The sequence below is a fragment of the Oncorhynchus tshawytscha genome, linkage group LG03, assembly GCF_018296145.1.
Source record: "Oncorhynchus tshawytscha isolate Ot180627B linkage group LG03, Otsh_v2.0, whole genome shotgun sequence".
Taxonomy (NCBI): domain Eukaryota; kingdom Metazoa; phylum Chordata; class Actinopteri; order Salmoniformes; family Salmonidae; genus Oncorhynchus; species Oncorhynchus tshawytscha.
Genome location: NC_056431.1, coordinates 3856733 through 3871912, shown reverse-complemented (window position 1 = coordinate 3871912; position 15180 = coordinate 3856733). Strand labels below are relative to the sequence as shown.

Sequence of the window (15180 nt, the reverse complement as noted above, 5' to 3'; positions counted from 1 at the left end):
TGGTACAGTACTTGAAGTGGGCCATGCTATACAAAGTTGTACAGTACCTGAAATGGGCCATGCTATAGAAGGTGGTACAGTACCTGAAGTGAGCTATGCTATTGAAGGTGGGACAGTACCTGAAGTGGGCCATGCTATTGAAGGTGGTACAGTACCTGAAGTGGGCCATGCTATTGAAGGTGGGACAGTACCTGAAGTGGGCCATGCTATAGAAGGTGGGACAATACCTGAAGTGGGCCATGCTATAGAAGGTGGGACAGTGCAGTACCTGAAGTGGGCCATGCTACAGAAGGTGGTACAGTAATTGAAGTGGGCCATGCTATAGAAGGTGGGACAGTACCTGAAGTGGGCCATGCTATAGAAGGTGGGACAGTACAGTACCATAGAAGTGTGCCATGCTATAGAAGGTGGGACAGTACAGTACCTTAAGTGGGCCATGGTATAGAAGGTGGGACAGTACCTGAATTGGGCCATGCTATAGAAGGTGGGACAGTACCTGAAGTGGGCCATTCTATAGAAGGTGGGACAGTACCTGAAGTGGGCCATACTATAGAAGGTGGGACAGTACCTGAATTGGGCCATTCTATAGAAGGTGGGACAGTACCTGAAGTGGGCCATGCTATAGAAGGTGGGACAGTACCTGAAGTGGGCCATTCTATAGAAGGTGGAACAGTACCTGAAGTGGGCCATGCTATAGAACATGGGACAGTACCTGAAGTGGGCCATGCTATAGAACATGGGACAGTACCTGAAGTGGGCCATGCTATAGAACATGGGACAGTACCTGAAGTGGGCCATGCTATAGAACATGGGACAGTACCTGAAGTGGGCCATGCTATAGAACATGGGACAGTAAAGTACCTAAAGTTGGCAATGCTAAATAAGGAAGGACAGTACAGTACCTAAAGTGGGCCATGCTATGAAAGCTCACAGACACACCTTCAATTCATCAGTTGGCCCCTGTAACATTTCACAACCAGCACCTAAGCTACTAACTAGATCATACACAGGAACCTGACAAAACATTGAGGTCACACTCAACTTCTATTTGTCTGATTCTGACCTGTTCAATTAACTGCTACAGTAACACATTCACTTGTACACCTGTACGATGTCATTCTCACCCGTTAGCCATACGACTAAGAAAGAGTATTGACGATCCTCATTCTAGGTCATATGTCTTACCTGTATGATGCTGTGTGCGTACTGCTCCGCTCTCTCCCAGCTGTCCAACCGTACTCCTCTGTCTGAGGGGCTCCAGCCAGCGCAGGCCTCCGTTCCAAACAGGTAGTATTCTGGGTACAGGTGGTGGGTAGTGCCCAGGGAGAGCTCTGCCGGCACCAGGGTGTCCAGGTACCAGTGGACTCCAACACCATGGATATACCTGCCAGCACGCACATCACTGAGGACCTGGGGGGGAGGAGGAGCATACTTCAATATTGTCCAAATGTACAATTTCAACATTTCACTATTTCTTTATGGACTTCTCCCCTTTTCCCATGCATCCTTCTTTTTTTGACTCTCTCTCTCTCTCTCTCTCTCTGTCCTTTGACCCTACCTTACCCCATCATCTCTAATTCCTTTCCTCCCTCTCTCAAAGCCCCCCCTCTTCTTTCAGAGTGCCTCTCTCTCACCACTCTAGCCCAGTGTGGCAGTAGCAGAGGTGTGTGTGGAGGTGTGCAGGGCGGGGCCAAGGTCCAGGCCCACCCAATCCCTCTGCTCCTCTGCTGTGAAGCCCAGAGCCTGGAAACTAGAGCAGAGAAAATAGATTACTGTTATAATATATGCCATTTAGCAGACATTTTTATCCAAAGCCTTCATAGATTTGAGGTATTTTGGTGGTTCCGGGAATCTCACCCACTACCCTGCGTTACAAGCTCCATACATTACCAACTGAGATAAAAGAACCTGTAACATGGACTTCCTCTATAACCAACTTCATTACCAGAATGCAACTACTAACTAAATATCACTTTTTCCTGTTGTAAATTATGTACCTGTCTTAGATACACATGTAATATAAAGTGAGATGTGGCCTGTAGTTGGTCATCTGTCCAGCAGAGGGCTCATTGCCTGTGGTCACAGCCCAGAATGATAGGTTGTATTTGGCATACTCCTCCAGGAACCTGAGGGGGAGGAAGTAGAATGAATACTCAGAGAGAGGGGGAAAAGTCCAACTCCTCTAAGGCTCGATGTGCCCAGTATGATACCTGACATAGTATTTAGCCCAGGTTAAGGTGTGTATACAGTATGACACCAGACATAGTATTTAGCCCAGGTTAAGGTGTGTATACTGTATGATACCTGACATAGTATTTAGCCCAGGTTAAGGTGTGTATACTGTATGCTACCTGACATAGTATTTAGCCCAGGTTAAGGTGTGTATACAGTATGATACCTGACATCAAAATCAAATCAAATTTTATTTGTCACATACACATGGTTAGCAGATGTTAATGCGAGTGTAGCGAAATGCTTGTGCTTCTAGTTCCGACAATGCAGTAATAACGAGCAAGTAATCTAACTAACAATTCCAAAAAAAAACTACTGTCTTATACACAGTGTAAGGGGATAAAGAATATGTACATAAGGATATATAAATGAGTGATGGTACAGAGCAGCATAGGCAAGATACAGTAGATGATATCGAGTACAGTATATACATATGAGATAAGTATGTAAACCAAGTGGCATAGTTAAAGTGGCTAGTGATACATGTATTACATAAGGATGCAGTCGATGATATAGAGTACAGTATCAACGTATGCATATGAGATGAACAATGTAGGGTAAGTAACATTATATAAGGTAGCATTGTTTAAAGTGGCTAGTGATATATTTACATAATTTCCCATCAATTCCCATGATTAAAGTGGCTGGAGTAGAGTCAGTGTCATTGACAGTGTGTTGGCAGTAGCCACTCAATGTTGGTGGTGGCTGTTTAACAGTCTGATGGCCTTGAGATAGAAGCTGTTTTTCAGTCTCTCGGTCCCAGCTTTGATGCACCTGTACTGACCTCGCCTTCTGGATGACAGCGGGGTGAACAGGCAGTGGCTCGGGTGGTTGATGTCCTTGATGATCTTTATGGCCTTCCTGTAGCATCGGGTTGTGTAGGTGTCCTGGAGGGCAGGTAGTTTGCCCCCGGTGATGCGTTGTGCAGACCTCACTACCCTCTGGAGAGCCTTACGGTTGAGGGCGGTGCAGTTGCCATACCAGGCGGTGATACAGCCCGCCAGGATGCTCTCGATTGTGCATCTGTAGAAGTTTGTGAGTGCTTTTGGTGACAAGCCGAATTTCTTCAGCCTCCTGAGGTTGAAGAGGCGCTGCTGCGCCTTCCTCACGATGCTGTCTGTGTGAGTGGACATAGTATTTAGCCCAGGTTAAGGTGTGTATACAGTATGATACCTGACATAGTATTTAGCCCAGGTTAAGGTGTGTATACAGTATGATACCTGACATAGTATTTAGCCCAGGTTAAGGTGTGTATACTGTATGATAACTAACATAGTATTTAGCCCAGGTTAAGGTGTGTATACTGTATGATACCTGACATAGTGTTTAGCCCAGGTTAAGATGTGTATACTGTATGAATCCTGACATAGTATTTAGTCCAGGTTAAGGTGTGTATACTGTATGATACCTGACATAGTATTTAGCCCAGGTCTTGTGCTCCTTGCCCCCAGGCTGGCCCTTCAAAGAACCCTTGCTAGAGAGACCACTGTTGGTCTGCAACCATGCGGGGACGCTCCAGGAATTGGCCAGCAGAGACAGGGGGCGGAGTGACAGGACCTAGGCTCGCTGCAGCAAGGGGATCTGGGATTGGACCAACAACAGGAAGTGTTGTGGGTAGATACATTTAAGATGACTTGTGTCCAGGTCTCTCTTGAGCCTTGTGTCCAGGTCTCTCTTTAGCCTTGTATCCAGGTCTCTTGAGCCTTGTGTTCAGATCTCTCTTGGGCCTTGTGTCCTGGTCTCTCTTGGGCCTTGTGTCCTGGTCTCTCTTGGGCCTTGTGTCCTGGTCTCTCTTGAGCCTTGTGTCCTGGTCTCTCTTGAGCCTTGTATCGAGGTCTCTCTTGAGCCTTGTATCGAGGTCTCTCTTGAGCCTTGTATCGAGGTCTCTCTTGAGCCTTGTGTCCATGTCTCTCTTGAGCCTTGTGTCCATGTCTCTCTTGAGCCTTGTGTCCAGGTCTCTCTTGAGCCTTGTGTCCTTGTCTCTCTTGAGCCTTGTGTCCTTGTCTCTCTTGAGCCTTGTATCGAGGTCTCTCTTGAGCCTTGTGTCCAGGTCTCTCTTGAGCCTTGTGTCCTTGTCTCTCTTGAGCCTTGTATCGAGGTCTCTCTTGAGCCTTGTGTCCTTGTCTCTCTTGAGCCTTGTATCGAGGTCTCTCTTGAGCCTTGTGTCGAGGTCTCTCTTGAGCCTTGTGTCCAGGTCTCTCTTGAGCCTTGTGTCCTTGTCTCTCTTGAGCCTTGTGTCCTTGTCTCTCTTGAGCCTTGTGTCCAGGTCTCTCTTGAGCCTTGTATCGAGGTCTCTCTTGAGCCTTGTGTCCTTGTCTCTCTTGAGCCTTGAGTCCATGTCTCTTGTGATAGAAAAAATACATATTTACCTGATTTGTTTGATATTAATAGTTAACGGTTATATACTTAACAAAAAGTAGGACATTTATGTTCTGTTAAATTATGCGTTTCTATAAAGAGATGGTTTCCACTCTAGCTTCCTGCAGTTTGTCTGGGCATATGTTCAAGGAAATTAGATTTTGCTAGAGATAGATTGAGCTGACAATGATTTAAAACCTAAAGCTGGCATTCCATAGACAAGATGTGGTATGTGTGACCCGAGATAGAGATAGCCTGAAGAGTTTAGAACAATGCCTCATTGTCTCATCTTCCTGGCATCTGGGAAACTAAGCCGGGTTGGGGTAAAACAACATCCCATGCAGACAACCAGGAGACGGACCAGCCAGACCAGTCAGTAAGACGGACCAGCCTGACTAAGCATTTTGATGAAAAAGTGACACTTTGAGAATGAGGAAACATTGCAGGAAAACATTCAATAACAGATTTATTTTCATCACAGAAAAACTGATAGGCTACCACAGGATTCTCTAGACATGGGATTTCACCAACTATCTTTCTTTCCTCAAAAAAAAATTAAGAGTGGTTACATTTATCCAGCCCTATCCCTCAGCTTTTTACCAAAACAGGGCCAGGGATGACGTTTGGTTGTTTCAACTGCGGATTGACACTTTAAGATGGGTGGGGAATAACACATAAATTCTTCAGAAACACTTTTCTGTTAATTGTTCCCCAAGGCTTATTGCAACATACTGGCCGCCTACTCGTCTTCTGTTATTCTATGGAAATGACTACTACCTGATGTTATGGAATGATAAAGAAATGTGGGCGATTACTGAGGAACATCCTCCTTTAACTTGCCACAGAATCCTAATGAGACTTGCATAGAGGGGTGTTGAGTAAACACTTTCCAGAGAACCATTGTGGGTGGGAGTCATGCCTATTCTTCAAACATCGACACATTGAATAAACAATCTGAAGCATTCTATCAATTAACACACGCTAGTTTTAAGCGTCTGTTCTAGAAATGGTAGGTTTAAGGCCCTTTCTTACCAAGTCCTTTCCTCACTCCTGAGTCCTAAAGTAATGCTGTGGCATGTTGAGGAGAAAGTGACACTTTGAGAATGAGGAAACATTGCAGGAAAACATTCAATAACAGATTTATTTTCATCACAGAAAAACTGATAGGCTACCACAGGATTCTCTAGACATGGGATTTCACCAACTATCTTTCTTTCCTCAAACCGTGGCAGAAATGAACTGCTTTATAGTGGTGAATGTGGTATTTTCTGGTTTATTTGAATAGCGACAGGTACAAACACATTAACACATTTAATAAACAATAATCTGATGTATTGCACCATAGTGTATAGCTCATACTAGTTTTCATCACCTGACTAGAGGTGTTAGAGGAGTCTGTTAGGTGACCTAAACTGGGATATGCTTAACACCCCGGCAGTCCTACAATCTAAGCTAGATGCCCTCAATCTCACACAAATCATCAAGGAACCCACCAGGTACAACGCTAAATCTGTAAACAAGGGCACCCTCATAGACGTCATCCTGACCAACTGGCCCTCCAAATACACCTCCGCTGTCTTCAACCAGGATCTCAGCGATCACTGCCTCATTGCCTGTATCCGCTACGGATCCGCAGTCAAACGACCACCCCTCATCACTGTCAAACGCTCCCTAAAACACTTCTGCGAGCAGGCCTTTCTAATCGACCTGGCCCGGGTATCCTGGAAGGATATTGACCTCATCCCGTCAGATGAGGATGCCTGGTCATTCTTTAAAAGTAACTTCCTCACCATTTTAGATAAGCATGCTCCGTTCAAAAAATGCAGAACTAAGAACAGATATAGCCCTTGGTTCACTCCAGACCTGACTGCCCTCGACCAGCACAAAAACATCCTGTGGCGGACTGCAATGGCATCGAATAGTCCCCGCAATATGCAACTGTTCAGGGAAATCAGGAACCAATACACGCAGTCAGTCAGGAAAGCCAAGGCCAGATTCTTCAGGCAGAAATTTGCATCCTGTAGCTCTAACTCCAAAAAAGTTCTGGGACACTGTAAAGTCCATGGAGAACAAGAGCACCTCCTCCCAGCTGCCCAATGCACTGAGGCTAGGTAACACGGTCACCACCGATAAATCCATGATTATCGAAAACTTCAACAAGCATTTCTCAACGGCTGGCCATGCCTTCCTCCTGGCTACTCCAACCTCGGCCAACAGCCCCCCGCATTTGGCTTCAAATTTAATGTACAGTGGACACCACCCATTTCCTCATCCTTATTACTCCACCCCCTTTACCTGAGCAGGGATATAAGGCCAGAGCTGCTTCATCACCGCACAACTGCAACCGGCAATTCACCTCTTCAATCGACTGCTCCTAAATACTTGTAAGTTCATTTAAGAATTTGAGGTAACTCCTATTTTAACGTGTGTTTTTTTATTTATGTACAGGGAATAGCCAGTTAAATTAGGTCTTAATGAGATGCATTTCTATTACTTTTGTGTATTATTTAGTTGTTTTTTTACATTTTACATACATAAAATGTGTTTAGGCACATTTTCTCTCTTCCTTTTGTCTAAATGTGTTTTGCTCCTTCCTGTTTGTGTGGGTGTTTACTATAATAAACTGCAGCAAATAAACAATATAAATTCTCTCTTTCAGAATCATGAGTAAGAACTACATGAGCACCGAGAGGATTCTGCTGAAAGGGGACTACCTCCTCTCCAACAATGGACAATTTAAAGCTATCTTTCAGGTACAATAGTTAGTGAAACACTTACATTTCAATTATATTAACATTAGATATCTGCTCTGCAACTTATTTTGACCTTAGAATTTTTTTTGTAGGGATGTAACGATTCAAGCTGTGATCAGACAGACAGTGTCATTAAATCAATGCTGTGTAATACATTATGTAGTCAAACTTTATATATTTAAAAAATGTTTAATGCATATGTGTACAACAAAAGTTCAACATTCACCTTCTGCTACCATTAACGTCAAGCCATCTAGCATACAGTTTGATGCATTCGATAAATCCAACATATGCACCACACAAAACTCACTGCAACTGGCTCTGCAACGCAATGCTGCAAGGCAAACGCAGCGTTCAATTGGAAATTATGTTGCATATGTTGGATTTATCAAACGTATGCATCAAACTGTACGTGTAGACGGCTTGACATTAATGGTAGCAGAAAAAGTTACTGGCAAAGTGAGAGGATTTAACTCTGGTGCCTTCAGCTGAACCTTAATCTTGAAACATTATTTTTATTCTCATATATATATCTATATCTATATCTATATATACACACACACTACCTTTCAAAAGTTTGGGGCCACTTAGAAATGTCATTGTTTTTGAAAGATAAGTACATTAAAATAACAACATCAAATTGATCAGAAATAGGTTCGATTACAGGCTCAAAATGACCAGCAACAAAGAACTTTCTTCTGAAACTCGTCAGTCTATTATTATTCTGAGAAATGAAGGCTATTCCATGTGAGAAATTGCCAAGAAACTAAAGATCGAGGCATCTGTTTTTTCTCCAAGTAAGAAAAGCTATTGAAGATTTGACTACATTTCTTTCTCTCCAAAAATGCATTCAACAATTTACTGGATAAAAAAAATGATAATGATCATTCTGATTAATTACACCAACAGAAAAATACACTTTTTCATTTTTTCTCCTACACAGCAACTGTAGTAGGAGAATCATCAGCGAGCATCTTCTGGATCCGAAATGTATTAAATACGTAAATTAAAATATTTACCATTACAAATGTAGACAGAGATGTAGACACCTTAAAGGCATTTGGTATGCCTTTAAGGTGTACATTGGGGCGGCAAGTAGCCCAGTGGTTAAAGCGTTGGGCCAGTAACCGAAAGGTTGCTAGATTGAATCCCTGAGCTGACAAGGAAAGAATCTGTCGTTCTGCCCCCAAACAAGGCAGTTAACCAACTGTTCCTAGGCCGTCATTGTAAATAAGAATGTGTTCTGACTTGTCTAGTTAAATACCATTTTTAAAAACATTAGGGGAATGATAATCTCATACTCTGCAAAAAGTTACATCTGATTTAGAAATTAAAATGCAAGATAAATAAATCACAATCTTAGAAAGCCCATAAATCTTTACAAGAAAAAGAAGAAAATAACATTTTCTGAATTTACGCAGGAATATGATCTTTTACTTTTGAAGAGAGCCAACAACTACAGGTTAAACTCAAATAAAGCATATTACTTAATGGAAAATAACCCTGGTAAATATCTCACAAAACGAATACACGCTAAACCAGTTATAATTGTAAAATATACAAATTAATGTTAATTAAAAACAACGCAATTAATGACAAGTTTAAAAGCCCTATGGAAATGGATATAAATCCGAATTAAACAGGTGGACGAATCCTATAGCCTTAGACTCAACAACCCTGAAGCAATTATCAGCAGACGAAAAATATGCTTTTAAAACATTCGCGTTGAGAAAAAGCACCAGGAATAGATAGCTTTATCATCGAATTACCTGCTGAATGGACTTAAAATATATTTCATTTTTATTGTCCAGGTTCACGATCAGAAATAGTTTTGGTAGTTTTTCTTTAAACAATCAGTGTATACTAGATACATGGGCTCCGATATGAGACACAAATTCTGTTTTCGTAGGAAACGATATGGTTTGATTAGAGAACGAATTGAGATTCAGTTCGATGCGATTCTATGCACTGTTGCATGAACACATTAATTTCCCATTCTAAATTCATATCTGCTGCTGATGTAGATCATGAGCTAGATTTTATTTTATTTTTTATTTCACCTTTATTTAACCAGGTAGGCTAGTTTAGAACTCTCCTTTACAACTGCGACCTGGCCAAGATAAAGAGTTACACATGGAATAAACAAGCATAGAGTCAATAACACAATAGAAAAAAAAGCCTATATACAGTGTATGCAAATGGCGTGAGGAGTTAAGGCAATAAATAGGCCATAGGAGCGAAGTAATTACAATTTAACAGATTAACACGAGCAGATGATGATGTGCAAGTAGTGATACCGGTGTGCAATAGAGCACAAAAGTAAATAAAAACAATATGGGGATGAGGTAGGTAGATTGGGTGGGCTATTTACAGATGGACTATGTACAGCTGCAGCGATAGGTTAGCTGATGTTTAAAGTTAGTGAGGGAAATAAGTCTCCAGCGAATTTTAAATGATTATATATTTTTTAAATTATTTATTTATTTTGCAATTCATTCCAGTCACTGGCAGCAGAGAACTGGAAGGAAAAGTGGCCAAAGTAGGTGTTGGCTTTGGGGATGACAAGTGAGATATACCTGCTGGAGCGCATGCTACGGGTGGGTGTTATCGTGACCAGTGAGCTGAGATAAGGCGGAGCATTACCTAGCATAGACTTATAGATGACCTGGAGCCAGTGGGTCTGGCGACGAATATGTAGCGAGGGCCAGCCGACTAGAGCATACAGGTTGCAGTGGTGGGTAGTATATGGGGCCTTGGTAACAAAACGGATGGCACTGTGATAGACTGCATCCAGTTTGCTGAGTAGAGTATTGGATAGTCAGTTTTACGAGGGTAAGTTTGGCGGCGTGAGTGAAGGCGGCTTTGTTGCGAAATATAAAGCTGATTCTAGATTTAATTTTAGATTGGAGATGTTTGATATAAGTCTGGAAGGAGAGTTTACAGTCTAGCCAGACACCTAGAATGTGGACAACTACAACTTCCTAAGTCAGAACCGTCCAGAGTAGTGATGCTAGTCGTGCGGGTGGGTGCGGGCAGCGAACGTTTGAAAAGCATGCATTTTGTTTTACTAGCGTTTAAGAGCAGTTGGAGGCCACGGAAGGAGTGTTGTATGGCATTGAAGCTCGTTTGGAGGTTAGTTAAGTGTCCAAAGAAGGGCCAGATGTATACAGAATGGTGTCGTCTGCGTAGAGGTGGATCAGGGAATCACCCGCAGCAAGAGCGACATCGTTGATATATACAGAGAAAAGAGTCGGCCCGAGAATTGAACCCTGTGGCACCCCCATAGAGACTGCCAGAGTTCCGGACAACAGGCAGGGCAGGATGGATATAGGTCTATAACAGTTTTGGTCTAGGGTGTCGCCTCCTTTGAAGAGGGGGAGGACCACGGCAGCTTTCCAATATTTAGGGATCTCGGATGATACGAAAGAGCAGTTGAACAGACTGGTAATAGGGGTTGTAACAATGGCGGCAGATCATTTTAGAAAGAGGGTCCAGATTGTCTAGCCCAGCTGATTTGTACGGGTCCAGGTTTAGCAGCTCTTTCAGAACATCTGTTATCTGGATTTGGGTGAAGGAGAAGCTGGGGAAGCTCGGGCAAGTAGCTGCGGGGCTGCGGAGCTGGTAGCCAGGAGGAAAGCATGGCCAGCTGTAGAGAAATGCTTATTGAAATGTTCGATTATGGATTTATCGGTGGTGACCGTGTTACCTAGCCTCAGAGCAGTGGGCAGCTGGGAGGAGGTGCTCTCGTTTTCCATGGACTTTACAGTGTCCCAAAACATTTTGTACTTTCTGTTTGAAAAAGCTAGCCTTTGCTTTCCTGACTGACTGCGTGTATTGGTTCCTGATTTCCCTGAACAGTTGCATATTGCGGGGACTATTCGATGCTAGTGCAGTCCGCCACAGGATGTTTTTGTGCTGGTCGAGGGCAGTCAGGTCTGGAGTTCTACATTTTTTTGGAAGGGGCATGCTTATTTAAGATGGTCGTTCTTTAAAAGTAATTTCATCACCAGGCATCCTCAACTGACGGGATGAGGTCAATATCCTTCCAGGATACCTTGGCCAGGTCGATTAGAAAGACCTGCTCGTAGAAGTGTTTTAGGGAGCGTTTGACAGTGATGAGGGGCGGTCATTTGACTGTGGACCCATAGCAGATACAGGCAATGAGGCAGTGATAGCTGAGATCCTGATTGAAAACAGCAGAGGTGTATTTGGAGGGCAAGTTGGTCAGGATAATGTCTATGAGGGTGCCCATGTTTTTGGATTTAGGGTTGTACCTAGTGGGTTCCTTGATAATTTGTGAGATTGAGGGCATCTAGCTTAGATTGTAGGACTGCTGGGATGTTAAGCATATCCCAGTTTAGGTCACCTAACAGAACGAACTCTGAAGATGAGGGGCAATCAATTCACATATGGTGTCCAGGGCACAGCTGGGAGCTGAGGGGGGTCTATAACAGGCGGCAACAGTGAGAGACTTAATTCTGAAGGGATTCATTTTTAGAATTAGAAGCTCAAACTGTTCGGGCGTCGACCTGGAAAGTATGACAGAACTTTGCAAGCTATCTCTGCAATAGATTGCAACTCCTCCCCCTTTGGCAGTTCTATCTTGATGGAAAATGTTGTAGTTTGGTGTGGAAATCTCAGAATTCAGACACGGCAAGGACATCAGGGTTGGTGGAGTGTGCTAAAGCAGTGAGTAAAACAAATGTAGGGAGGCGACTTCTGATAACATGCATGAAACCAAGGCTTTTTCGAAGTCAACAAATGAATGCCTGGGGACACGCAGGACCTGGGTTCTGTGTGTGTGCGTGCGTGTAAATGATGTATGTCTATATAGGCACCTGAGCTGAGCAATAGAGACTAGGCATCTACCACCCCACTCAATGTGGTCTCCGAGCATTTCGTATTATTCTGTAAGTAAATCCAAGACACTGCATTTAGTATGGATATGCAGTGGCGATTTTAGCATGTAAATCTTGGTGGGTGAACAAAAAATGTTTTAGATGCATGACAGCAACGCCAATACAACACTAAGCAATACACGAATTGCACTATAATGGTGACAAACGGTGCCCACAAACTGTTAGGGCCTACATAAAACTGTCCCAGCAGCGGAGCTTTTTTTTCAGCACAATTGCGTAAATCATTATCACTGCTACACCAGGCTATCAGTGGAGCCTTGTCTGGCAGCGAAATGGTTAATTCATCCTCATTTACTGCCCTTTAAAAAAACATAGCTGATATGGCTGACTTGCTTAAACAAATGTGGTTTCTACTGATAATTGAGTTGTACAAACTATGGCATAAGGGGACAACGAGCAGATAAGAGGCCATCTGTAATTTCGAGTACAACATTAATGAGCGGACGCAGTCAATATAGCTATTTGTTCAGCACTTTTGAAATGTACAGCGACAGAATTCATAACAGGGGCCGTTCTTACAGCATTCTCCCTGTACACCAAGTCAGTACCATAGGATAAAGGGGGCATATAAGCAGACAATGAAAGCTCTTACAATATTCAAGGATTACATTACTCTAAAATAGGCTACATGGGCACCACCAAGTCAGAACAGTAGGGGGGGGGAAGGGACCAAATTATTAGGGTGAGGCACATGGGCTACTAACAGCTTACTACACAAAATACACATAGTACTTTCTTAGCTACAGTATACATATCTCCCTGTCATATTACATAATTTATGCAGCTGCAAACAAGACATTTTTGGACTCCCCTTGTTATGCCGTGCGCACTTGAACAGGAAGGTGGCGCGGCGGTCCTTGTGGGCAAATTTTTCATCAGTCTGGCATTTCCTGGATTTATGGTGCTTTCAAGACAATTGGGAACTCGTGGGAAAAAACAAGGTTGAATCATGACGTCAGTGATCTTCAGGTCGGAGCTCTAGAAAGAGGTCCGAGTTCACAACTTTGAATTCCGAGTTGAATGACCGTTCAAAAATGTATTTTCCCAGTCTGAGCTTGTTTTTTTCAGAGATCCCTGTTGTCTTGAACTCATTAAAGTCTGAGATTTCCAAGTTTCCAGTTGTTTTGAATGCGGCAGAAGGCATGCTGGATTGACAGCATGGCCAATATATTCAAACTTTTCTGGCCCATGGTGTTGAATGTTTATCCTTTTAAGCTTGGAATAGAGACCCTTAAACCCAGACTTGGACCGCACACCCTCTCCACTGAATAGCAGGCTAATGATTGCTTTGCAACGCTTGCAGTTAGCTACTGATTCCTTCCAAACCACTCATCGTTGAATTTGCAATTTCCAACTTGTTGTGTAATGTTTATGGTCGATAAGCAGCAATACATTTTATCTATAATTTCTCTTCATATGACAAGGATTGAAAAGGATTTGCCAGCAGACTGTCACCGTGATTCATGAAGATGACTGCTTGTCTAGCTTGCTAGCTAAAATTTTGAAAGTATGATGTTGACATGATCAGTCTAATCAAATCTACGGTAGATATAACGTGATTTAACAATTTATCTGTGGCCAACGACCTTGCGCCTTCTTGGATGGGCACTTCTAATGTAACTTTGGCAGCACCCATGGGACTTGAATTTGAGGTCTCGATGTATATTTTGCGGTTATGTGGTGTCCAATGAGTGACAGAACATTGAGCCAATCACTGCACAACTAGAATACATTACCAACCCCTAAACTCTGTATTTTCCAAAGCTGTCCCACCACCACAGAAAGCAATGAGCTATGCTGAAACACCTGCAGTTTGAAGCTGCCTTACTCAAGAAAGCAAAAAAGAGACCATGTTTGTATGCGGATTTATGAACTTTTAATTTTATTTTTTACATTGTTTGCAAACTGATATGTGACACGTATTAATGCCAAAATAACATGCTAAACAGGTTCTGCCCCACCTGATCTGAATGACGGGTCACCACTGATATGTTACGTTTCCTAATGTGTGTATTAATTTGTGGATGTCCATCATACATTTCGATTGATATGTTACGAATTGCAGATTTTAATTTAGAATGGGAAATGAAACAAATCTTAGTGCATCGATTTACATCGCATCAAACCATTCTCTAATCAAACCGCATCGAATTGTTTCAAATGACAACGTAATTCCTGTATCATATCGCAGACCAAGCATCTAGATACGTATCGAATGGAATAAATGCACACCCCTAATATTTTGATTTAGCTGACGAACACTTGCCGAGAATATTGAAAAATAATTTGGGAAATATTTTTCACCCTATAACTTTTTAAAGTAATCATTTAGAAGTGGATGAAAGGAATGCACAGCAGTACAACAGAGATCATCTTTGTCTAACATGTTTTATATGCTAATTAATTTTCTCTTTGCAGACCGATGGCAACTTTGTGCTCTACGGATGGGGTCAGGTTGTCTGGGCATCAAACACTGTGAACAAAGATGCTCAGAGGCTCATCCTCCAACAGGATGGCAACCTGGTCATCTACACCACACAGGACCATCCCATTTGGTCAAGTAACACCGCCCAAGGGAACAATACACAAAAAGAACACCTCACCCTCACTGACAAAGGTACCCTGGAGCTCTACAGAGACCGAGAGGTGATCTGGACATCGTAAAATCGACCGGCCCAACAATGCACAAAGAGGTCACCTCACCCTCCCTGACGAAGGTGCCCTGATGCTCTACAGTCCCAGAAATGTGGTCTGGTGCTCTCGTGAGGACACTAGTAATGAGGCAGAGTAACATCTTCACTTTACCATACCTGTCTACATCTACCACTAAACTGTATTCAAAAGCCTTGAGGCTTTTTAACCCTTTGATTTGGTCAAATAAAAATGTATTGACTTAAAGTAGTAGTTTGTTGTAATTA

General features: G+C 42.7%; 1 protein-coding gene and 1 pseudogene across 2 annotated transcripts; one reads left to right on the top strand and one right to left on the bottom strand.

Annotated features, from left to right (window-relative positions):
* Positions 1–1052: 1052 nt before the first annotated feature.
* On the bottom strand, positions 1053–3365 carry LOC121840984 (annotated as a pseudogene).
* Positions 3366–6877: 3512 nt separating this feature from the next.
* Positions 6878–15160, top strand: LOC112255017 (mannose-specific lectin). 2 transcript variants are annotated; one of them, XM_024428049.2, is made up of 3 exons: positions 6878–6974; positions 7250–7343; positions 14681–15160. In XM_024428049.2, the coding sequence occupies exons 2-3, from the start codon at positions 7254–7256 to the stop codon at positions 14924–14926; spliced, it is 336 nt and encodes a 111-aa protein (XP_024283817.1). In that variant the 5' UTR covers positions 6878–6974; positions 7250–7253; the 3' UTR covers positions 14927–15160. The 2 variants fall into 2 exon arrangements, with proteins under 2 accessions (XP_024283817.1, XP_024283818.1); XM_024428050.2 differs by having other exon boundaries at positions 6926–6997.
* The last annotated feature ends 20 nt before the right edge of the window (positions 15161–15180 follow it).

Excerpts from the sequence above, each read along its gene's own strand:
- LOC112255017 (XM_024428049.2), top strand. The coding sequence starts at position 7,254 with ATGAGTAAGAACTACATGAGCACCGAGAGGATTCTGCTGAAAGGGGAC. Across the intron at positions 7,344-14,680 it reads AATTTAAAGCTATCTTTCAG|ACCGATGGCAACTTTGTGCT; the intron begins GTACAATAGTTA and ends TTCTCTTTGCAG.